The sequence below is a fragment of the Pelmatolapia mariae genome, linkage group LG1, assembly GCF_036321145.2.
Source record: "Pelmatolapia mariae isolate MD_Pm_ZW linkage group LG1, Pm_UMD_F_2, whole genome shotgun sequence".
Classification (NCBI taxonomy): domain Eukaryota; kingdom Metazoa; phylum Chordata; class Actinopteri; order Cichliformes; family Cichlidae; genus Pelmatolapia; species Pelmatolapia mariae.
In genome coordinates this window covers 35,630,917-35,655,859 of record NC_086227.1, presented here as the reverse complement: position 1 = coordinate 35,655,859, position 24,943 = coordinate 35,630,917, and the positions used below count along the sequence as shown (strand labels likewise).

At 39.6% G+C, this 24,943-nt stretch overlaps 1 protein-coding gene across 3 annotated transcripts in view; it reads right to left on the bottom strand.

The window, feature by feature from the left end:
• phkb (phosphorylase kinase, beta) overlaps window positions 1-24,943 on the bottom strand; it is a 103,289-nt gene that overhangs the window by 13,076 nt on the left and 65,270 nt on the right. For all 3 annotated transcript variants that reach the window (XM_063480201.1, XM_063480192.1, XM_063480210.1), the window contains 5 exons: window positions 12,596-12,651; window positions 9,532-9,625; window positions 2,556-2,639; window positions 1,617-1,721; window positions 553-635 (listed from right to left, as the gene is read on the bottom strand). In XM_063480201.1, coding sequence (XP_063336271.1) covers window positions 553-635; window positions 1,617-1,721; window positions 2,556-2,639; window positions 9,532-9,625; window positions 12,596-12,651 — 422 coding nt within the window. The remainder of the gene's footprint in view (window positions 1-552; window positions 636-1,616; window positions 1,722-2,555; window positions 2,640-9,531; window positions 9,626-12,595; window positions 12,652-24,943) is intronic.

Genomic DNA, 24,943 nt, shown 5'->3' with positions numbered 1-24,943 from the left:
GATCAAATGAGTATACTCAGTGCTTTATCTGGTATGTTGTTGACCCCTAGACAGGTCATAATCCCAATCAATAGCAAACTAAAGACTATTGAACTGTTTCTATGAGAGCCCACTGACTCATTCCAGATGCTGTAGCGTGGCTGCTTAAACGTTTGTAGCACATTTAACATATGGCTCCCTGGATAACGGTCAATACTACTGTAATCAGCCCACCAGCCAGGCTATAGTGATACAAATGAGAAACATTATCACCCAATCAGCAAGCAAATGTGCAGTAGCACCTTTCTGCTATAAAGACAGATAGTACATACTGAAGGGAAAAAATGGAGGGGAGGAGGAGAAACAGAAACATGATTGATGGGGAAAAAAAGCTAAATAAATTCTCTGTCAAGACATTTTGTTGCAAGCTTGAGTCGGATGTTAGACAGAAGATGAGATAGTGAGTGATGTATGACGAGATTGGAGAAGGGAGAATGCTTTGAGAAAGCGATCATACAGCAGGAAGACCACAAAAAAACCGACAAAAGAACTATTGTAGAGTGTAAATATTACTTGATGTTATCCTCACGGATGAGAACGAGGAAGAGAGGACGCCCTGGCATCTTCCAGCACTGTTTGATGAACTGCAGGGTGTTCTGGACACACAGACACACACAAACACACAGACACCATTTCATACTTCCAGTACAAAGATTCAACTTTCAGCTTGAATCTGTGGTATTTCTAAAGTTCACTCTGGGTTTAAATACTTTGGTTTTAAGTTGTTACATATTAAAAAGTACAACAGCAGATTTATGATCACATAGGAAACTTAGGTATAGACTGCCTGATAATTTCCTTTAATTAATATTTCAGTCTTGGTATATGCCAATTCCTGCAGTCATACGCTCCTACCGTTTTTCTGTGGCAGGTGCCAATTAATGCTGATAAGCCACTCTTAGCTGGCAATCAGAGTGTCAGACACTGATGTATGTAGTGCATATATAGAGCAGTCCTGAAAGTATGCGACCATATTAATATCATTAGTCTTTTTATGGAAATATGGAAATAATCAGAAAGTTTGACATTTTTAAAGGAATTAAAAAAGAACAGCAAGTACAGAGTCTAGTGAGTTCAGTTTGCATTTAAAGCCAGACCAAAAGCAAAACTACAGACTGAGGTATGATAAGTGGCATAACCATAAATTATTTTTATCAAGTCTAAACAGTTATCACTGGCAAATCTTTGGCTAATTCTTGCACATTAGGCCCACAATATTAATATGTAGCCTCTAACGAATAATTATAACCTATAAATATAACCTGAGATAATGTGTATCCATAATATGCAGTGTACTGATCTAGCCTACAGGTGTTTTTTAAAGCCCAAGTTTAGGTTAAGCCACTATCAGTCCTAGCATTAAGCAGGCTATGACAGTGCGTGCCTTTTCTATTGGGCCAAGTGAAAGCAGTAAGAAATCACATTAAATTACAGATTTCTTGCCTTTTTTGAAAAACAGACTCTTTAAACCAGACAAGCTGAATATATCTCAGTTATTTAAGTTGTGTAAGCACATAAAATCTTGTAAGTTGTGGACTTGTGACATTGGTAAGCTCCATAATGTGACTCTGACTTACCTTAATGTCATCAATCAGCAGCATAACATCTTGGGACAAGTAGAAGTCACTTAGATCAAACACTATTGGGTAACACACCACCGTCTTGCCCAGGATACGATAAATCTAGAGGGAAACGCGCGCACACACACACGCACACACACACACACAGCTGCATTAGAAGACGGATAGCTCACAAGAAGCCACATATACATTATTCTGGGTAGCGTATAAAACAAGCCATCAATCCTAAGACAGAGGGGGCACACAGGAGTTACACAATCACTCTTGATAACACACACTGATGCAGCACATACACACAACTGGTAGAAAGCTCCTTTTCACACATACAGATTTTCACAGGGGCACACACACTGATAATGATAATGTCCTCTGGCAGTCAGCCATCTTCCCCATAAATGTTCCATTATAATATTGTCTTAGCAATGCGTTGGGAGACATGATTCATTTGTTTGGCAATGCTTTTGTTTGAGGAGGCTGTTATAGCTCAACTTATTTAGTTGTACTATGTCCTTCATTTGCAAGAAACCGCAAACAACACCAGCAAGAAACATTAACGCCACGCAAACATGGACGTTAGAAATGCTAATTTGTAACAGCTACACAATATGCACATACCCGGACAAAACACACAGGCTGCTGGACAGCAACTTAGCACATTAAAATGCAGTAACTCCTGAGACTACGCAAAACCTACTCAGCGTTCACTGATGCATAGTGTATGAATAAAGACGGAAAGCACTCGTGGAGCTGAATAATTTTTTGTGAGATGTTACCATATTGCGAAGCTCTGGAAAATTTATGTGGATCAATATGTGGGAGGTTTGTTAGTGGTCACCCATGACCTGTGCAAAGTCTCATGGAGCACATATGTACAGTAAGCACATGTATTGAGATGTACTTACATGTGTGTGGGTACGTGTGTGCATATTCAAATACCTTACAGGTCCCAATGCAGCCCACTGGCCTCTCTGGGCGTCCACTCAACCCCAGCTTTTTATTGATGGCAAGGAAACGGTATGCCTGCAGAAAGACAAACACACACACACATTATACAGAGACATAAACTAACACCTTATCAGTAAACTAAACTCTGGAAAAATCTTCCTGCTAAACTCTCTGATTTCACATAAAACTACAACCTACATCTTTATCTGCAGTCCCTGCGATCAAATTGGTACTACTATGAGACTGAAAATACCACATTTGATTTAAAATGTCATGCAGCACAGTTCCATTCACCATTTAAATGAAAGCGTGGGTCCAATATCTGTCTGTCCCACTGGGACATTTTTTGTTGTTGCAACTCATAAGCTGAAATTACCTCCATATGGCAGAACCACCTACTGATAGTAGCTCTGTGTAAAGTTATGAGACGTAGCGATAATGAAAGGTCCCCATGCCACCATCAGCAGCATGCTTAGTGGACCCAAGTATACCCATGGGAGCGAGAGCTGATAACACCGTTGTAATGCAGTGCAGGGGCCCACGAGGAGAGACACTGAGATCAAGCTGAGTTCTCAACAACATCTTCTGGTGTGATAGTTCCCAAAAATGATTTATCCTCGTATTTAGTGATCTGAGTTGCAAAGCCTGTCAATCTCTCTGTTATTACGTGACACATATGCAAGTTATGATGTTAACAGCGGCAGATCTATCCAAAGCTTTGATTAATTTTTATAACAGTTGGTATTCAATTTCACACTGTTGGGATTTGTTGGCTGACATGACAGCAACCAAAAGATTTTATCAGCTGTAGATAGCTAGCTAATTAGCACTGGCTCTCGACTGGTTGAAGGATTCCTCTGCCATAATCTGCCTTTCTAAAAAATAATTAAGTTAGCGAGTGATGTGGCTTTGGAAATATTGCCTGTTGCTGGGAGCAGTTTGGTTCTTGAAGTTGCGAAAAAGTTCAGTGCCACTGCCATAGGAGAATTGTGCTGTTGGTGGGTATATAATTTCTTTATTTTACCCATCAGTAGTTTTAATGTTGTGGCTCACTGTTACAAAGGCCTTTTTGAAGAGTTATATTTAGCCCATGAAAACAGTAATTTCTTAGAATGAAGACTGTGTTACAAACCAGGCGAATACTTGAATGGGATGGACACTTTGTTTATGCTGTGGGACATGTAGGATTAAGCATTATTGAAGACTAACACATAAAACAGAGGAAAGATTAGTATCTTCCCTGCTTAGATTTTGACCATCTTCTCCATCTCCATCTCATGAAATGCCATAACATATCACTGATTGAATTGAAGCATCTATCAGCTTTTTTTCTTTGCACTGAACTACAAAATATGACCTTGTTTCTTTACAAATTAAACTAAAGTGAAAAATTATTCTTTTAAAAGACATTCAAAACTTCTTCTCGGATAGATGTTTTTCCCCTTTGGGTAAATCATCACAGCTCCACTCAATAAAATGATCCAGTTCTATGTTCACATCCAAGATTGATATAGATTGGAGAATGGAAGGGGTCCTTTTTTTGAGAGTAGGTGTTTTCTGTCTGGTCAATGTGTAATCTCTTCACACTGTAATTCCATCTCTTCCAGCTCTACAGAAGAAGTACTGTGCTGACTTTAATCAAGTCACAAGTCAAGTTTCAAGGCTCAGTCTGGTCCTTCAGTCGCAAGGTGAAAATCCTGAGTCAGTTCTTTAGTACAGAACAAATTTATGAGATGAAAAATGTTAACATCAGCAGTGCAAGTATGTCTGGTGCACAGAGACCGGAAGAGAGCTTGACATTAATTCTCAATTCCAACATGGTTTGGCTGATGAAGACAGGCTCAGGATGGCAGAGGTTAAATCTCACATTTAATTGGTGAACTGAATAAGACTTGTAAGTCAAGTCTGAAAATATAATATACACATAGGCTAACAAAAGCTTGAACTAACAGCATTATTATGCATTTTGCACTAATTATGGAACTGGAAAACCCAGATCTATAAACAACTAGCAAGAAAACCAAGGTGGATGAGTAAAAAAAACCTCTTGAGTTTGCAAGTAATAACTTATTATTATATCCAAAAGGCTCTACAGTTTGTCAAAACAGAACTGAGGAAAAAGGTCATGGCCTCCCCCTCAGCCATCTCTGAAATGCATTTACACACGACAGGAGAGAGAATACAGGAGCTCCAGCCTTTCAGCTTCCCAAGCATTTCTTTGGTGTTTTAGATAAAAGCTTCTTACCACTGTGTTGCCTGCTGACAAAATCCACTGATGCAAAGATGCAAAGAAAAAGAAGGTGGACATTGATTTCTTGCCGCTGCTGGATCGAAGCCCAGTGGTGTGACACAGTCACCACAACTTATCATTTATGTGTGAGGGAGAGAGAGAAATCTGTGTTTGCAGTATTACATTTCTCTTTGGTCCGTGGCTGAGTATGAAACCAGGAGTGCTCATTTCCTATGAACAACACATGAGCGTGAAATTTAAATACGTTCGGAGTTCTATCATCATACAGCATCAGTACACAAAGACTCAAATATCACAGCAGGAAATCTACCTATCAAGCTTTCCCTGCTGCATTACAACTCATCCTAATTGCAATACACAACATCCTCCAAAAGGTGGTGCTCTGCCACTCCTATGTGGTTCCTCACTGCTCTGAAATGCTGGCATTTAATACTAAACGATACACAATTATGTTAAAAAGAGGGAAAAAGTAAAGTTTCATACATATATACTTTTTTATAAAGTAGAAAAATGTTAACTAAAGATTGAGTGACTTTGCAAACTATTGCCATAACAGGCAAAGATAAGACCTGGAGGAGAAAACCCAAAGGAGGGTGGAGGAACCTCTGCACCCAGTTCTTCCTGTGTGCAGAATACCAATGACGAACAACAACACGCACGCAGCCTATCAAAGCATCCTTTCATTCCCTCGCATTTCCACTGACCGAAGCGCAAACAGCAAGTCTGACATGTGGAAAATGTAACAAAAAGCTGTATTTCGCATTTCTTCTGTGGGTAAGTGTGAGGAAGAGCAATTATTTGCTTACAAAACTTTTTCTTCAGCATAGATATACTCCTCATTTCGACAGGTGCTCAGACAGAAGTTTTTCTGCATATTTTACTATTGCTGGTTTGATGCCCTGCACAGTGTACATTTAATTGCTGAAGTCAATGCTCACAAAAGATTTATTTTTGCTGTATTTGCTGACAACCAGAGAGACTTAAATTAAGCTTACAGGCTGCAGAACAGCTCGAAATAATGTCCGCGATGACATGGGTATTTTCCACATCTTGCCCAAAAGTCAGCACAAAAGTCCCTTTGAAATATTATTTTTCACTGAGTTATAGTCGAAGTAATGACACAAAAAGCAATTTTGCACTAAAAATAGTGAAACCAGCATATTTGAAAAAAATATTCAAGCTAAGGTTCCATAAACATTCTGTTGAAATTAAAACAGGGCAGATTTTAAACACCTATCTTTTAAACTAGAATTGATTAACAATTAAAAAAGAAAACACAAAACAAAAAACCCCTCTTTACAGTGACCAACACTTTTTCAGTGTAGATTTACAAAGAGAAATGAGAAGCAATCACAAGCTGATTCTCGGTTTTATATTTTTGTCCATTATGACTATTTAATAGTATTTTACTCACCAGCGCTGCCAGAGAGTTTTGGTCTTATAGATCATAGATTACAGAGCCTTCATAAAGACAACAAGTCAAAGCTATTGGGGAATGCATATAGCAGCTTATGATTCAATGCCCTTTTTTTTTCTCCGCCTCATTTCCGTACATGCTGTAAAAGAAGGAGTAACTGTGGGAAGAAGGTTGCTTTCTATAGGTTTTAAAACTGAACAAGCATGAGCAGACTGCAGTTTACCTCAACTGCAGCACAATAAGGGACTCTCAAAGTGCTATGAGGATTTCTGGGGGACTAAATGAATTTTTTTAGGTCTCTATCGAGACATGTGTTTGAAGCAAAGTGTCATCCCCACTCCCAAAACAACAAAATTTATTTTTAATGACCTTTAAGAGCCTCATTGGGATCTTATCTGGAAGGCTTCACAAGCTGCTTGTAACTTGCATCACATTGGAAAAAAAATCAAGAGTAGTCTCAACAAACAAATTGCCATCCTTAGTGACATCGGCGATGACAATCAGATATGAAACGGCTAAAAGGAAGGCTATTTTTGGACAAAGCAGTGACATAAAAGAGGATCAGTTTAAGGGTGCATGGGTGGGAATAACACATTTCAAATGTAATTGCCACTCTTCCATCGACAGGCAGCTGTTGTCAACACAATCAAATGGCCGCAAGAAACGAGGTGAGGTGAGCAAATGCAGCCCGCAGCACCAGAGATGGTGGTGACTCGGAGATAAACAGATTCTGTCGAGGAAGAAATGTCTGTCTGGGCTTCAGATTTAATATTCAGCACAGTGCCCGCTCTGACTCACAATTGCATATCCATCTGAGAGGCTGAGCGGTGCAGCAGAATGAGGCAGAAGGGAGAGAAGGAAAAAGTAACAGGTATGACAGTTCAAAGGCAGATGATAGACCTGGAGGGGAGAGTTGTTTGGTGTAACGGACATAATGGGGGGCGGGGCAGGATACGGGCCTAGAGTGGAGACTCGGGTTAGGGATTCAAATTTGAAGAAAATTGTGATGGAGGGATGGAAAGCAAAAAGGCCCATGACTACAGAGCTCAAAGAGATGACATGATAGGAGAAAATGGCTGTTTACAGAATGTGGCGTGGAGAATAAACGCCAAGTAACCGACATGACAGATAAGGACCAGCAACTAGGGAGTGACTGAGTGATGGATATGACAGAGGAAAGACAGACAACACAGAGTTGGTAGACTTCAAACAACAGACATGCAGATGAGGAACAGTATCCAGAGGAGAGACAAGGATTTGAGTGACAGATATTATGGGACTGAAGCACAAGTTGCTAGGGAGGTAGTGCTTGGTGTCATAAATATGACAGTACAAATAGTGTAATCTGCAAAAGATGAAAGGAGCAGAGTGGACGGAATGAAAATAGCAGCTTGTGCTGGACTTGCTACTCAAGCAAGTGACAACGGCTTCACTTTCCTTCCATCTCATCTTTATCTTACAGGAATATTTCCATGTAAGGGCTCAGTTCCTAGTTCTGAATAACAATCTGCTACTTGCTTTTCTTCTGTGTTTAAAAATATATAAATAAATAAAAAATCTAGACACTGAGCATAAGCTAGACCATCTCACAATCAGTATATTAATTTTGCTCTTTAAATAGCAAGAGTTTTATGACTTTTGTTGCTTAAAGTTATGAAAGTTAAGGTTTGAAGGGATTTAGATTTGCTGAGCAGATTCACTGGTGAATTCAGATTTAATTAAATGCTATTGAACCTCAACCCCTTTTGTAGTAAAAGCTGATTTATACTGAAGATGACATCAGGGAGTTTTTACATCACACAGGATTTGGACTTTCATTTTCACAACATGCTTGTTTGATTCATAAGAGCAGGATTACTGCTGAAATCAAAGTTACCTTTTTTTAAACAATCCTTTTACACAGAAAGACTCATTATCATTTTATTCTATAAAATATAACTTTGCATTGAGAATGTACCTTAGATCAGATAAGAATTACACCGAGGTAAATTGAAGAAAGGACTAGTTCTAGTGGCTTATAATTAAAAAAAATGTAGCTGAACCACTAACTGACTTATTATTATTGGGGGTTTTATCGTTCATCACTCGACCTAGTCTCATAATGCTGATGAAAATGCTTTTTTAGGCTCGTGTTTATCTTTAAATATTTAAATGAGAGATTGAAACAGCTTATAGTGAAACCGATTCAAATTTTTGACCCATCTAACATACTGTTCTGAAAGCAAATTTGGAGACAGCTCTGCTCAATGCATCTCCAGTTTGCTACAGTGAAAGCTCCACCATTATGCTGATCAATCAATGTGAACAATGACTGCTCAACTAATAAGTCACTTCAACTACTCTGCAGCCCCGCTGTGACTGATGGGACAATCGAGAGGAAAATCTTAAGAGCAGGAAATCCTGGACTGACAAGCAGATGGACTGACTGAGCCAAGACGTATTGGGGTATTGATAGATGACTGCTGAAATGTAATCTGGCTCACTGCAAGATTGATCTGTGTAGTTGTGTTGGTGGTGGTGGGGTGGCTTCAATAGTCTATCACAGTTTTCCTCCCTCACATTTTCTTCCAATCATTCAAAGCAAACAGGGCTGGGACTTTCTTATTTGAAGATAAGGAAAAGCCCGTAACTCAAGGACAAGTCACTGGCGCTAACTGTGCTAACCGCTAACCTCCAAAGGCTCTGCAATCAGTTACATTTCAAGTTTAACGTTCGTAAAATCCGTCACTCAAACAGCAACTGTCTAATCATACAGAATTGCAAATGTACATGGCTAGACTGTAGAATTTTAGACTCATTGTGGATTTTAGTTAGTTAGTTACTTCTGTGGGCAGTAGTTAGTTTGTCTTCAACCAACTGCCTCATAATGAAGGAGGGAAAAACAAATCACGTTATGAAGAGCCCACTTCTGGACTGACATATGCACCATGTGAGTGCTGAATTACCACTACTACCACATGATATTAAATACCACATCCAAGTTTTTGTTAAGGAGCCTTTTTTTGGTTTCTAATAGTTTAGTTGTAATAGTTTCCCTGACATCATCACTACACAACTAGACAAAAAACCAACAGGAAGCCTCACTGAAAAAGTGTATTTTCAAGTATGTTGTTTTCAGTTTGTTACTTGATTAGTTGTTAAAACCTCTTTTCTGACTGTTGTCATTTTTCCAGTGGACATCTAATAGGAATGAGAACACCTCAAACATTCTGAACTACACAAGAGGAGAACATAAACACAGGTCAAAGAGGTGTATGATTTTAAAACGCTCTAACCAACATGTGACCAACAAGCTTTACCTTGACCAGTTCCTTTTGGGGCCAGATCTGAATGGGCTCCACTTGCTGGGGTGTCTGGGTCTGAATACCATAGGTATTCAAAAACACTTGCAGTCTACAACCACATAGAGAAAAAACATACAATATTAAATTCATGCCATCTCCATCAGCCCCACCAGTCCCTCCCACAGACCTTTTGTTGAAAAATACATATGAAAAAACCCCTGATATGCTGAACTCTGTCTAACCCATACAGAACAGAGACACAAAAAGCTGGAAATCTAACTGGACAGCAGGATATCTATTCAAATATATGGTTAAAAGACTATGACTAAACACAGAAATGGAGCTTGTTTCTCCTTCAAGACAAGAAAAAAACCTATACCCATGATTCACCTTATTCTTATCATTTTTCTTATTTTAAGAATAGATGGAGAGAAGCTGTAATCTAATCCTGTCCTTACTTCACTTAAACTGTTGGAGGCCATCTAGCACAGTGCCATTCAATTGAAATTCACCACTGTAAGTTTTAAAAAACGGTTGGACGGTCATAACTAGCATCGTCATTTATATTCCTTGCTCTCTAAGCTGCTGAGATATGCTGACTATAATGGGCCTGTTTCAATTTGTGTGGTCATGGGTAACTGTTGAATGATTTATTAATCATTAATGGGATCTTGTCTGCATGTCTTTTGTTCTCAAAATGAGTAACAAGTAACTACATCCTTGGTCTCAGAAGCCTGCATTGCCTCCTTTAGCAGAAGTAACTTGGTCACTTGTTCTACATAAGCGTTTGTCCACCAGCCTCCGACACAAGCTTGTTGGCATTTCTGACCACTTTTTCAAGCAAAGGTTTTGTTACATAGGGTTCGGGGTTTTTCATGGATGTACTGCCTCCTTCAAACCAAAAAATTTCCATCGTCATCCTTCACAGCTGGTATGACGTTTTTCTTCAGAAAGCAGTGTTTAATCGCTGCCAAATGTGTCTACTGTTCACTATGCTTCATTCAGGCCAAAGTAAATTATTCTAAAAGGTCTGGTCTACAGCAAAACTGCTGTTTTGCTCTAATTTTCTTTTTTGGACTGTGAAGCCCTTTTTCCTGGCACACCCACATGGAGGTCAAATTTATGCAATCTCTCTTCTGATTGTTGACACGTGTACTTCCAACAGCTGCAAGAGTAGCCTGCAGATTCCATTTCCAATTCCAATTTGAGGTTCTTAGAGACTTCTTTTAGCATCGGTCTGTCTGATACTGGCCAGCAAATTCTGGCCAAGTAAATGGCCGCTTTTTCAAATCAATTCCACTTACAAATGATTTTCTTGACAGTAAAATTATTCATTAAAAAAAAAAAAAAACCTTCCTTAAATCCAAAATGCTGCAGCAAGAGTACTGACAGGGACTAGAAAGAGAGAGCATATTTCTCCTGTATTGGCTTCCCTTCATTGGCTTCCTGTTAAATCCAGAATTGAATTCAAAATCCTGCTCCTCACATACAAGGTCTTAAATAATCAGGCCCCATCTTATCTTAATGGCCTTGTAGTGCCATATCACCCTATTAGAGCACTTCGCTCTCGCACTGCAGGCTTACTTGTTGTTCCTACAGTATTTAAAAGTAGAATGGGAGGGAGAGCCTTCAGTTTTCAGGCCCCTCTTCTGTGGAACCAGCTTCCAGTTTGGATTCGGGAGACAGACACTATCTCTACTTTTAAGATTAGACTTAAAAATTTCCTTTTTGGTAAAGCATATAGTTAGGGCTGGACCAGGTGACCCTGAATCCTCCCTTAGTTATGCTGCAATAGACGTAGGCTGCCGGGGATTCCCATGATGCATCGAGTTTTTCCTTTCCAGTCACCTTTCTCACTCACTATGTGTTAATAGACCTCTCTGCATTGAATCATACTTGTTATTAATCTCTGTCTCTCGTCCACAGCATGTCTTTATCCTGTTTTCCTTCTTTCACCCCAACCGGTCGCAGCAGATGGCCGCCCCTCCCTGAGCCTGGTTCTGCTGGAGGTTTCTTCCTGTTAAAAGGGAGTTTTTCCTTCCCACTGTCGCCAAAGTGCTTGCTCATAGGGGGTCATATGATTGTTGGGTTTTTCTATGTATCTATTATTGTAGGGTCTACTGTACAATATAAAGTGCCTTGAGGCGACTGCTGTTGTGATTTGGCGCTATATAAATAAAATTGAATTGAATTGAAATCTGTTGCCAGACTCCAAGCACATCTTAAAGGTTTAGGGAGGTCGTCAACAAACACAACAGCAGACACTGCAATGTTTGAGTTTTAAATAAGGAGGGATTTTACTTGTCATTTGTGACCAATTTCCACATTTATATATATATTTATCAGTCTCTCACACACACACACACACACACACACAACTATTTAAAAGCTGAATATGTTTTACGGCTCTGCAGCTGTAAAATCATGTTGAAAATCTGTTGACCTGTAAAACTTTCCCAACAGATTGATGTTTTAAAATCTACAGCCTTATGAATTTATAGGTGTTAAAGCTGTGGCTGAGTCATGAGAATTTTAATGAATGGTAATAAATATTATGTCTCTAGATTCATTCTCTTTAAATTAGAACAAATGTAGAATGACTGTTGTAAATATAAAACTACACGCAAATTATTCATGTATCGAAATGTTACTAATGAGCTTTACTGAGACACAATAAATACAGGAGACAAGTTGAAGATGATGCAGGAGTCCTGATGGGGACTTGCAAGCAGCAGTAATTGGAGCTACAGGTTAACAAGCTTCACGGAGTCACTTGACCCTGTTTAACACCCACACACACCCACACCGCTACACATGTATTTAAGTGTGCTTACACAGGCACATGTGTACTCACACACACACACACACACACACACACACACACTGACAATGAGAAGAATGACAGATGAGGCAGAGGTCAGCCTGAGCTCCAGCTTTATGAGCTCACCACAATTACGGCACTGACAGAGTTGACTAGGAGTGAGCAGCGGAAAATAACCTCCCTTTATGGTCTGCAATACATTAAGAGAGACACACACACACATATATATACACAGACACACTCACACACAAACATTACCTCTGGCTCTCAGCTATCAGGGCCACGTGAATCACAATGTCATTCTCTATGGGGCCCTGTGAAAGAGAAAAACAGAGAGATTTACGTGAAGACTACTTTTGCCTACAGGTTGCTAGTGAAAGAAAAAGTACATATAACCAGACACAAACATGAAAAAAATGTCCTGTCTGACAAATCCAACTATGAAATACGAATTCAGGGAGAACAGGGACCATCCAGTTTGTCGCTCACATTTTTTTAGATATACATGTATTTAGCTTTTAGAACTACAACAACTGGTCTTCAGAGTTGACTAAAGACTGTCATGACACAATGGAAATTGTCGGCAAATATTTACACAGACAGTAAATAACTGGATGAAGATTCTTATCACGTTTTACAATCACTGTTAACAAGGACTTTATTGTGTTTTTTCCATGATATAGTAGAAATTTGTTCTTTACTGTTTAAGATATTTTTTAAATTTACTTTCTGGCATTGGTGAGCCTTGCAATTTAACATCAATTAACAAAGAAGAAAACTGGAAAACTGAGAGGAAAGTGGCTATAATCGAAATTTACCTCACTTGCATAGAAGAAAAACAATAACCTGTGTTATTGCTACTTCTAATCTCAAACAATTCAACTGAAAAAAAAAACTGATACAGGGGTACCTGTCTGAGAGGAAAGTGCAATGTAATTATGAAGGTTGAGAGCAATGTAAATGGGGGGAAAAGGGAGTAAAGATTAGAGAAATGTAATGTTATTACACTAATGTTTTCTCTGCTTAAGTACCCATATGGTGAAATGAAATTACATTAAATGGACACAGTAGTGGAACAGAGGCATTCGATTTTCTCACTGCACAAACACCATCAAGTTTTGTCCCATCCCACGTGCGACTGCCTGCTGTAAGACTCACTAATGTACGCAGATGTGAATTAATCCACAGCTGAATCCACAGCACCAGAGTCGTACATACTAACATCTGTCAAAAACTACAATCCAAAGTTTGTTTTAGGAAACATTTTTATTTTAAATATCAAACTGAGGGTTTTGGGGGAATATACGTAAAAGGAAAACAAAACATATCCTAAACCACTAATACAAATCAGTTCATCAGCAAAGTTAACAGCATCGTAGTATTCTTCATCTCCATTATATTAATCCTTTTCATAGACAGCATGAAGATACACACTGCCAACCTGACCAGAACACAGAAACGTGTCAGTCATGTTGACATCAATAACAATAATAAAAGAAAAAAAGTGACTGAAGAGACGTACAAATTGTCTTTTGTGGAGAACCTATATACTACAAAAAAGAAAAATGTTGACAGTTTAACCCTAGAGAACCCATGGTGTCAAATTTGACCCCATGGTTTCCCTAGAAAACCAATGGGGTCGGATCTGACCCCATGGGTTCTCTAGGGTTAAATCTGTACTCATTATCTTCCACAGCACAAGAAGAGACTTTTGAAAGGCTTTTGTAACTTTGCATTTGCCAGTAATTTTATTTAAATTTATTATGCATTTACAGGTCTTTGTGACAGTATTCTTTCATATCAAAGTTCACTTTTACATGTCTTTTCCAGTACTTCAACACATGACGGGTTTCTATGTATTCATATGTTTGCAAATCAGTTTTTCTCCATTGCTTTATTTTATCCAATAGTTGACTATATGCATCTTCATCTGTATATAGGCTTCTCTCTCTGTGTATCCTTGAGCGTCTTTCATCTTTTCATTCTTTATTTGCAGAATTCATTTTCACGATTGTAATTTCTATGTGCACAAACCAATTGTAAGTGGAGCTGATCATCTTTATTGTACATCGACTATTCGGGGCCATTTAGGAAGCAGGCAGCATCTTGTGACTCACAGACAAACCGGCCTTTCATCTCGTTCTCATTGTGATGATACTCGCACAAAAACCGTTACACACTAATACACACATGCAGACACATAGAACATGGCAGCATGTGCACCGGTGCCAGCATGTGTAGATGCTCAGACTCATCGTCAGGGAGAGAAAGCAGAGCCAGGGAAACCAACACACGAGTAGGCATTCTCTCTCTCTCTCTCTCTCTCACACACACACACACACACACACACACACACACACAGCTGGGAGCCATTTTGTTTTGTCGATAAGAGCTGGTTTTAGCCAACCACCTCGTTATCGTCAATCAGGGAGCAGAGGGAGAGATGGGGGTGGCTAAGTAGAAAAAAAAAACAAAAAACGCCTGAACACAAATCTCTCCAGATTAATAGGGGAGCAATGGGTTCTAAAATGCTGCAATGCAACTCTCTCATTAGCGCTGCTCTCTGAGCTGACAAAGGACTCATTTGGCAAAGGAGACGATGTTGAAATGTATAATGGAGACGCAGCAGATATGTACTCCCGCTCGCTTTCTTTCATAGTCGACACACGACTATGCAACTGCAGCGAGGAAAATGAGATGAGTCTTCAAATGTTTCTTTAAACAACCTTTCAGAGGAACCCTGAAAACATCAATGTAGTGTGACCGGAATGCTTTCAAGGCTGAGGCGAATGTGGAAAAAAAAAAGACGTGTGGTTTCTCCACAGGGGCTCTAGAAGGTAGTTAACAAACCATACTGGACCGTGGGTATACCCAGTGGTTAGACCAGCGTAGATCTAAGAGTCCAAAGTCCTTTACGATACTTCAGGGAATTTGATTATAGATAAATAAATGGAAAAAGAAGATGGAAGAAAAGAAATCGGCTGCATTTAAACCTATGAACAAATAAATTCTCAAACTTTAATTATACAGTACAATAAGAAATGAAAAGTTCAGAGACGATATTTCAGAATGTGTTTACTGAGGCAGATTTGATGAAAACAGATAGACTGGCTTAATCCAGCCTCACATTGTTTTTAGACACTCATTTGAATATAATTTTGCTTGATTGGAAAAATGAACTCTTTCTTGTACCACAGTGCCTCCAATTACACAATTAAACCCACATATTACATACCCACGAATACCACAAGTTCACTTAGCTTCTCCTAGGTAACTCTACTGGAAACCTGAAAGGGGACATGACACATGAGCTGCATTGCTTCAACATAAAATAACTGCTGGAACTACTCAGCATGAGTATATAGTACAGTGCACTGTATCCAAGGGGAGACTCTTCCGTTGTGCCAGCATTAAGGATTCAGCTGTTAACAGCTTAAGGATTGCATATAATCAATCAAACTGAGGTAAATTCACTCTGACACAGCAACCAGAAAATAGAATTACCATGCATAAGACAATTTGCCCTACCATGTCCTCCATTCAGAGATGTTTGGATAACTCAAAAACTTCGAATTTATACTTCAAAAACACACTAGTAAAATAAAGACTAATGACTACAACAAATATTTTCATTTTAAAGCAACAATATTGGAAACTAACTAGTATAGGCTCCAGCACCTCACTACTCCAGATTATGAAGCAGTCTGCCAAATAAAATCTCTTCACTTTGTTCATGGTTGCTCTAAGCTGTGGTAAGGCTTTTGGTAGAGATGGCACGATACCACTTTTTTTTATGTCCGATACCGATATGATAAATTTGGATATCGGCCGATACCGATATGAATCCGATATAGTTGATTGATTGATTGATATACCTTTATTAGTCCCACAAGGGGAAATTTCATTTTAAGGCTGCAACCTATTGCACGCAATGGCGGCGCCATCTTACCCTCCGACCATACATACATTACACAAAAACATCACATGGGGAAGACAGGTCAGAGAGGTATAACAATGGAAAATGCACCACATGAGGAAAGATAAGGAGAAAAAAATAACTCCCCCCAGACTGAGCTCCAATAGGGAGATCAGTTTGAGAACAGAAAAAAACACCTCTGCACATAGCACATGAAAAAACTCTTAATACACCAAAGAAACACATGACAAGCAACAGGGGTGGGTAAAGGGTGAGAGACAGCCGATGTAGACAGTACATCCGGGCCTGCAGCCTATGCGCTGGTCTCCTTGATCCACCATCAGCATCGGAAGGGAATAAGCGTCGAAGACGTTTGGAGGGGGGATGAGTGTACATCTGCATGTGTATATATATGTCTGTGTGCGTGTGTGTGTATGTGTCCAGAGTTCAGCTTTGTGTTATTCCGAGCGAGCCCCTCCAGATGTAATCCAGTTTGCACTCAGAGGTCTTTAGGGATGGGTATTGATAAGATTTTCACGATTCCGATTCCATTTTCGATTCTGTTTAACGATTCGATTCTTTATCGATTCTCTTATCGATTCTTATTTTTAAAAAAGGAGGTCGATTAGCTTTGAACTTTTATATCTTCTCTTTGAACAAGATAAAAATTTAGGAGTAACATGGCCTTACAAACCCAACAGCGAGATCTTAAGAGATCCACAGCCTATGGCTCTTCAATGGGGTGTCACGGGGTCCCCAGGAAAAAAAATTGTAAATGTAAAATAATAAAATAAATATTCTTCTGTAGCAATAACAAAGTATAACATAAATTATTCTGTAGCAATTACACAAGAATATCCAGTAATGTCCCTGCCTACAATTAAACACATTCACTTACCGAAAATCAGGGGCATCTGCTGTGGCAAATGGGTGCAAGCCTTTTACCACAAACTTAGTCACTGCTCGGTGACATTCATCTATCCTGGCCTGAAAGGAGACGCTAACGGTAGACTGCAGCGAGAACTGCCAGCATCTGAGCCAGCCAGACTCTGTCTGTCTCTCTCATCATGGTCACCTAAATGCACAGTAATGGCAGGTTTTGTAATAAGGCAGATCGCGCTAACATAATATGCACTGTTCGTTGATTATTTACCTGCCGCATTAACGGGAGAGGACGTACAAACGTTACCGCTGCTGCTGGGTTGAGATTCACAAGTCCGGAGCGGAATTAAAAACACGACATTCATTTAAGGTCATCGCGTGTTTTGTGAGCAAATGCTTTTGCATATTTGTAGTGTTTCCTCCCTTAAATGAAATATCTACTTTGCAAGTTGCCCTGTTGTCATCCGTTCTCGTAAAGTATAGCCAAACTTTTGAGCGTTTGAGCCGCTTAGGCGCCGTGTTTCCTGCCAGGTAAATGACGCTCCGCAACGTGGCGACGTCATTCGGGGCGACTGGAATTGATAAGGGAATCGTTTGCAAAAATGGCAAACAATTTCAAGGAATTGAAACAGTGGGAACCGGTTCTCAACAAGAACCGGGTTTCAATACCCATCCCTAGAGGTCTTATTCTGAGTATTCACGGCAGCCGTAAGCTTCTCCAAGATCTTATCCGTGCTGCACTCAATGAGCCCATTTTGAGAAACTCACGCCTCGTCCCATCGTTTCAATCCCAGCGGGCAGCCTTGTGGGGGTTTGAACAGCCGGTTCCGCTTCCTTAATTCTTCGATAAGTCAGGGCCAAGCCAGCTCCGATCAGCAAGAACCCTGTTATCAAGGTTCCGAATAGGTAGATATCTTCAGCACTCAGGCTCACCCAAGCCCAAACTTCTCCTTGAGAAAGGGGTGTCAATTGCATTCAGGGACCAGTTGATCAAATCCTAATTCTCTTTTAGGTTTTAGAGAACAGACTGTGAGAGAGTGTTCCAGGGAAAAGTAATACAAAAAACACGAGACTAGACAAGGACACAAGAGGCTAAGCAGGGAAGCTAAGGGAGAGGAGGAGGAGGAGAGGAGAAAAGTGCGACCGCCTTCGTCAAGAGCAAGAGCAGAATAGTTCATTTTATAATCAACAAAACTGTTTTTTTTTTAAATATCTTGCTGCATTTTGTATAAGTTCATACTCAAGTTTTAAAAATCAAAACACTAAAGCTATTCTGTTATACCTGTATGCAAAAAATACACTGCACCCAAAACATTTCATAGTTTAGCAATACTGATCAATCTAATTTACTTAAACTTACACCATCCTCCCTATCCTGGTATTCTAAACAGTACTTAGCCAGAAATATTAAACAACCTAACTAATAGGGTTGCCAACTCCCAGAAAAAATAATAGGAAACCACTCCCCACCCTCCGCCTTATAATGCTTAATCGACGTAATCTTTAATTTAATGCACGTGTAAAACAAATGCACAGAAATCAATTATTTTTCTACAATATTTAAATAGATTCAACATCTTTCTTCAACAGAACTGCAGACTGCATAGATGGTACCTTCCCAAAGGAAAAAGTACTATTGCTTACTAGGGTATATATTAGACTTAATAGTTACTATATACAATAATGGATTTCTATACATTTTACATCAGATGGAAACGTTGGGTGTAAGATTCAGATAATTATTTATTCTCATTTCTAGTTTTTAATAAGAAAGAAAAGTATTTCTTTGTGCCCCCCTTTTCCCTGTTAATTCCCTATTTGGCCCCCCTGGCAAAACTTTGCTAGACCCGCCCCTGCACAATTACCAGCCATCAGCTACGTAGAAAAGGATCCTGGTGTAGAAAGTAATATTAAATCAATTGTAACAACAGCTTATCAAGCTTAAACGTGCTGCAAAGTGGGCCAAAAACAAACAAGACAGACGGGAGTCGCGACAGAAAAGCCGATCAGCTGATCATTGATCAGTTTCATGATTGAAGTAGCAACAGGAGAGGGAGGGAGAGAGAAGAGGCAGTCGCTCCATATATCGGTTGTTAAGCTTAATGTGGGAATGCTCTACAAACATTCAGAGATGAACTTACACACTTGCTTTACTTCTCTCTGGGATAATTTTCTCAGAGATGAAATGCCAGTTTGGTATCGAGGCTCCAGATTGCTCAACCAGACCGCCGACAGGTCTCGCACCCCACCGCCGCTCTATCACGTTACGAATGCTGCCCCGACGTGCTAAGGTTATGAGCTGAGTTACGCCATGTCGCAAGTTTTGTGAGGTGCTTCTGTGATATTTAATGGATCGATTACATTTTTTATTTCTCTCCGATATCCGATCCAGTAATTTAGAACAGTATCGGACCGATACCGATGGAATCGGTCCATCTCTGGTTTTTGGTACTGGTTGCAGTCTCTGGTGCTGGTTGTACTGGTTAGTAGAAATATGTTGTTGCGCCCACCATTTGCCTAGGGATCTCTTGGCGATAAAAAATGGTAAAATCAGCTGCTTTGTTTGGCTTGGGTAGGGAATGACAAGGGCAAACAACTGCTAAGCCTTCTAAGCCTCATACAGTTGCACACTCTAGAAAAAGAATGAACCTGACCAACACATCTTATGCGGCTGGACTAGTGTTTAAAGACTTGTGAAAAGCCTCAGGGGAAAAGGTATTGCTTTTTTGAATGACATGGTGAAGGATGAAGCATGGCTGTTTACCCATGCAAGAGGGGCATGGGAGTTTACTGATCCAGTCTAGGACAGAGATGGCCAGAGCTGAGCTGTGAGAATAAAGACCACCGGAACATATTTCTACAATTAAGTGCTCTGTCATTATTCTTAGTGGGAAATCAAGGATATTTTCAGTGGATGTTGCGATTCACCAAATTTGTTTGTGATTCCCATGGATAGTATCTTAATATGGAGCCAAGGGTTTGTGGGAGACTGCCCAGTAGAAAGCCCTGCAAGTTGCCTATGAGTTCTTTTTTACTTTATGTGGTATTGTTGGTTTACAACTCAGTAGATCAGTAGTAGTAGAAGCTCAGTAGAAACTGGCTTCGGTACCTTGTTGCTAATATTGATAAGTTGTAGAGGTAATGTTACAGAAGGTGGAATTTATTACCTTCTGGAAGGGACAGGCTAGATGTTTGCCATTGCTCCCAATCTTTAAATTAAGATGACAAAAACTTTTGATCCACTATCATTACTTTTAACATAATGGTTCTAAGATGCAGGTAGGTCCTTAAAGTGGCAGGGTTCTTAAATTAAATTAAATTAAGCACCACTCAACAAAATTATTAGCTGATGTTAGCTGTTGAGTCTAGTAGCAGCTTAAGAACTGTGCGCTAGTGGCAAAAAGATCTAATAGGATAGTTAAGTTCAAATGCACTTTGATGAGGCAGATTCAAACAGTGCCCCAACTAAATAGTTAATATCCTTTTATCAACTGGATGCATAAACAAATTGCTAAGAATGCAAGACCAGTGTAAAGGTGGCGGTGGACTTGTATTATTTCTTAAACACTAAGATATTTTAAAGTTATAAATTGCTGTGACTTTATGAAGACTTATTTACAAAGAGAGCAGCAGAGAGCAGCAGGATCTGCACATGCCCTCTAGTTCACAGCAGTATACGTTTCCCATGCCAAATTTAAGCACTCTTATAATATTGCTGTATTCTTATAAATGCATAACAACACGATGTCAAACATGTTGTGCCAGAGGGAAATCCAGCTCAGCAGGCCAGATCACAGAATACTTAAATACTGTTTACAAGAGGGCAAGTGGGCAGTGGCAGAAAACTCTGAGTTACCACTGGAGAAGTCATGGACTAAGATTTAGGAGTAAATAGAAACGGAAACCAAGAATATATCATCAGCGGAGGCATCTGGATAGCAACCGGCACCACCACACCAATGATTAATTAAATCATTTGAATACCACTGGAGTGCCTCCAAGTTCCTCAACTGAATTGATATGGAAATGTGATTATTTTATTCATGAATTAAGTAGATGAAAGCTAAAACAATGCAGTGAAGTCCTCAATATTAACTTGAGATGCCTTAGAGGTGTAGTGCTTAAAAAAAAGGCCATCAGCGATGTCTGTTGTTACCAAAGAAACTTTACAGCATTCTAGTTGGACAGTAATTACAAACACTGGCCGACCACTTCTAAATATAGAAATGAATGTTCCCATTTGGAGAACTCAGCTCAATTTGGTTGGGCTTAATCGAGTTGCATTTATTGAGGCTTAATAAACAGTCAATCAAAAATCTCTAAACTCACAAGAATTACTTAGCGCACACTTTTGCTACACTAGCTAAATGAACCTAGTATTTAGGTTTTTGGGGTGTATTTCCCTCCAACCCCAAAAAACCTCAAGTAGGTAGCATTTCAAATAATGGTTTCCAAAATGAGATAAACAAGTAAGCGCCCGGACAATCACATAATGCATTCATAGTCTAATTTCTCGACCAATTTGAACTGCAGATGCTCGTGCTTCAGAAAAATTGGACTGCTTCTACAGAGGAAGCATACTATTGGAAAAAAAGGTAAAACAAACAGGGAACTGGAATATAAAACTGCTTTAAAAACTCCCGGAGAGGAGGGACACAGTCAGGGAGCTTGTTTGTTTTGCTTCTGTCTAATAATAATGGGTAGAACAACCTCAGGCACTTCGCTGTGACAGAAAGAACACACAGTTTTGTTTACCTGTGTGTGGACTGATAAACACACAATCACTAATGAAAGAGGCGCATTAGTAAATAGAGATGGCACACATCTGTCACACAAACCAAACAAATTAGAATAAATAACTCCACAACTCCACAAAAGAGTAGACACAGAATCCTAGAAAGACTGAGGAGAGATACATATACTGCATGGGAAGGATTTTCAGAAATACTCTACATAAGCTGCTTGAAAGTGGCTACAGCCTATACTGCTGTTGGATACTTGTGATTATAAAATTACAGATGAAAAGTTACAGATTACGATACTGAGGTGGATTCCAGAAAAATGCACAACCTGGCTGTTAAAGACAGCATGAAACCACAATGCACGCAGACAAGGAAGTGGTAAAAGGGAAATAAAGAAGTGCTGAAATGGAACATGCTGTTAAGTGCTATAGTATATCTTCAGCTGCCGGGTGGACTGGCAGTAGTCTGCAGCAGGCCTGGCTGCTGCGTGCTGCCCCTCAGAGATACGGCCTCGCTAAATTTGACAAAGTGAAAAGCCATTTGCCAGAGAGCGCTGCTGTGAGTCCCCGCAGAATAGAAATGAATTTCAGCTCTGCTTCATTTGACTTTTTCCCCAAAATTAAAAGCACTGAGTTGTGACACAAGATGAAAAGTGCATCTCAGATCTTTCACTTTTTACTTTCTTTCCCATCTTCATTCTTTCCCATCTTTTCATTTTTTCTTCGGTACTTTTCAGTCTTTCATTTCATCCTGCTTATATTTCTACTTTATTTCATTTTTTGTATCATTCTACTTTTCCTTACTTCTAGTCTTTTTTTTCCTGAATTTCCATATTTCTCTTCTGCTTCTGTTCTTCCTTCCTTCTGTCTTTACATCCATTTGCCTTTTCTTTGTGTCCTTCATTCAAATCTTTCTTCCTGTCTTTAGTTTTTTTCCTATTTCCACTGATTTTTACCTTCCATAATTCAATCTCGATGTTTTGCTCTTCATCTGTTTTTCCTTTCTTTGGGGCTCTGTTTTTCCCATCCTTCCAGTGTTCCTTATCTTATTCCAAAGGAATAAGATAGGAAGGAAGAAAAGAAAAAGGTCAAGGAGCTTTCCTTGACCTTTCTTTTCTTCCTTCCATTTATTCCATCTTCCTCATATAGCTCCTCCATTTCTTCTGTTTGCCTTCCAATTCCCCATTCTTTCTTTTTCAACTCTGCACTTTTTCCTCCTACCCTTTCTTCCTTCTTTCTGATTCACTGTTGTGGCCTTCTCTCCTTCATTATTGTAACTTTTTTTGTCGTTGCTTCTTTCTGTTTCTTGTTTTTTCTGCCACCTCTGTGGATTCTGACATTCTCACTACTGGTTTTCATTCCTCTCACTCTCTCAGTCTTGCTGTCACTCAGGTTGTCTCACAAGTCAGAAGTGAATCGGCTACAAACAAACAGCTTTTCACAAATCTCAGAGGTTTCTGTCAACACACTCCTGTCAGTAACACAATCAAAACTCAGCTACTTTCAAACACTGGAAATAACTTGAAGCAGTAGCAGATTTACCTGCACAGCTGCAAATCGGGTTGTCACAAAGCATCACTATATCTGATTAATGTCGTGTGCTGCACTTCCACTCCTATTCTTCCCGTTAATCTCTCTTCCTACTTAGAGAAGCTTGCTGCCCAATTTGACCAAAAGAGTCAGTTTATTATGACAGGGCTACAGTTTAGTTGCTGGTTGGGCATATTTGAAACCAAAAGATATTATTTGTGGGCAGGAGATGGACTGAAAAGAGAAAAAAATGTTCTGGTGATGTAAACCTAGAATTTATAGCTGAGTGTTTAAAAAACACTAGTTTTGAACAGTGCTGTGAAAGTTTACATGACTCAAGGTCACACACACACAATTCATTTGTGTTTGAGACAATTTTATTCAGTTTCATTCTTCTTTCTATTCTTTATTTTTCTCCTCCAGACAAATGTTTTCCTTTGCCTATAACATACAGTGACTTATGAGTCTATTTATTGATTGACACGATCTTTTCCTCGAGCCTCAGTCTATATAAAATTTATATAAAACTTTAAGAGTAAAAAAAAAAAAAAAAAAAAAAACCTCTGCTGAACCAAATGATGTGACGCTATTTCAAGGTCAGATCCCTCCCAGTGTGTCGGCTGGCAAAGCGCAGCACGAGGGAGGCAGCCTCAAGCGAGCATCACATCACAAAGGAACAAAACATTCAAAGACTTCCATAAAGTTAAAAAGCAAGTGATGGAATTTATCCACCACCCCCCCAAAAAAAAGAAAGAAAAACTATCTGAATGGAATATAATCCCTTCTTTTCATGCCCCTACACAGACGAATGACTCCAGGCTCTGTATCGTCCTCGGGAAGTTGGTCTCTGTGCAGCTCTGAGATTCATATTTTGATGAGAGAATTTCAAAGTGTCAGGGGTTTTAGCAGAAATATGTGGGGTGGGGTGGGGGAAGCATAAAAGTAATGCTAAGTCATTTTCAATCCAGCGTCTGGGAGAGAGAAATGTCTCCTGTGTACATTTTTAAAGTTGGATCATTTCAAAAGGTCATCTAGTGGTAATAACGATGAGACCATGACAAGAATGTGAGGTGAACACAATAGAAGGAAGAGGAGTTGATGAGGCGAGAGTTTGATTTAGGGAAATGTTTTTCGGTCTGATAATGTGGTGGAAAAAGAAACCAGCAGGCCTGTAGAGAGAAAGACTGACAAAAAGAGAGAGGGAGGGAAACAGATGGAGTGAAGGAGGGTGGAATCACCTCCACGGAGGAGAACCAAGTGAAGAATTCAATTGCATGCTGCTGGCCACTATAATTGCAAAGGCGCCCTGACTGAGAAAGCGATACATTGTTCCTTAGCTCAGAAATATTATCCTCCGCCGGAGGAATCCTTATGAGTGAAGGAAAAAAAATCAATTGATATTAAAGGTGAGCCGTGGTGTGAGCTACAGGAGCCTCGGCTTGTCATAGCAGCCCCGTTTGATATCATGCCTGAAGAGCCAGGGAGGCTGGGGAAGATAAGTGGCCTGATTACCACTGCCTGTACGTGTGCAGAGGAG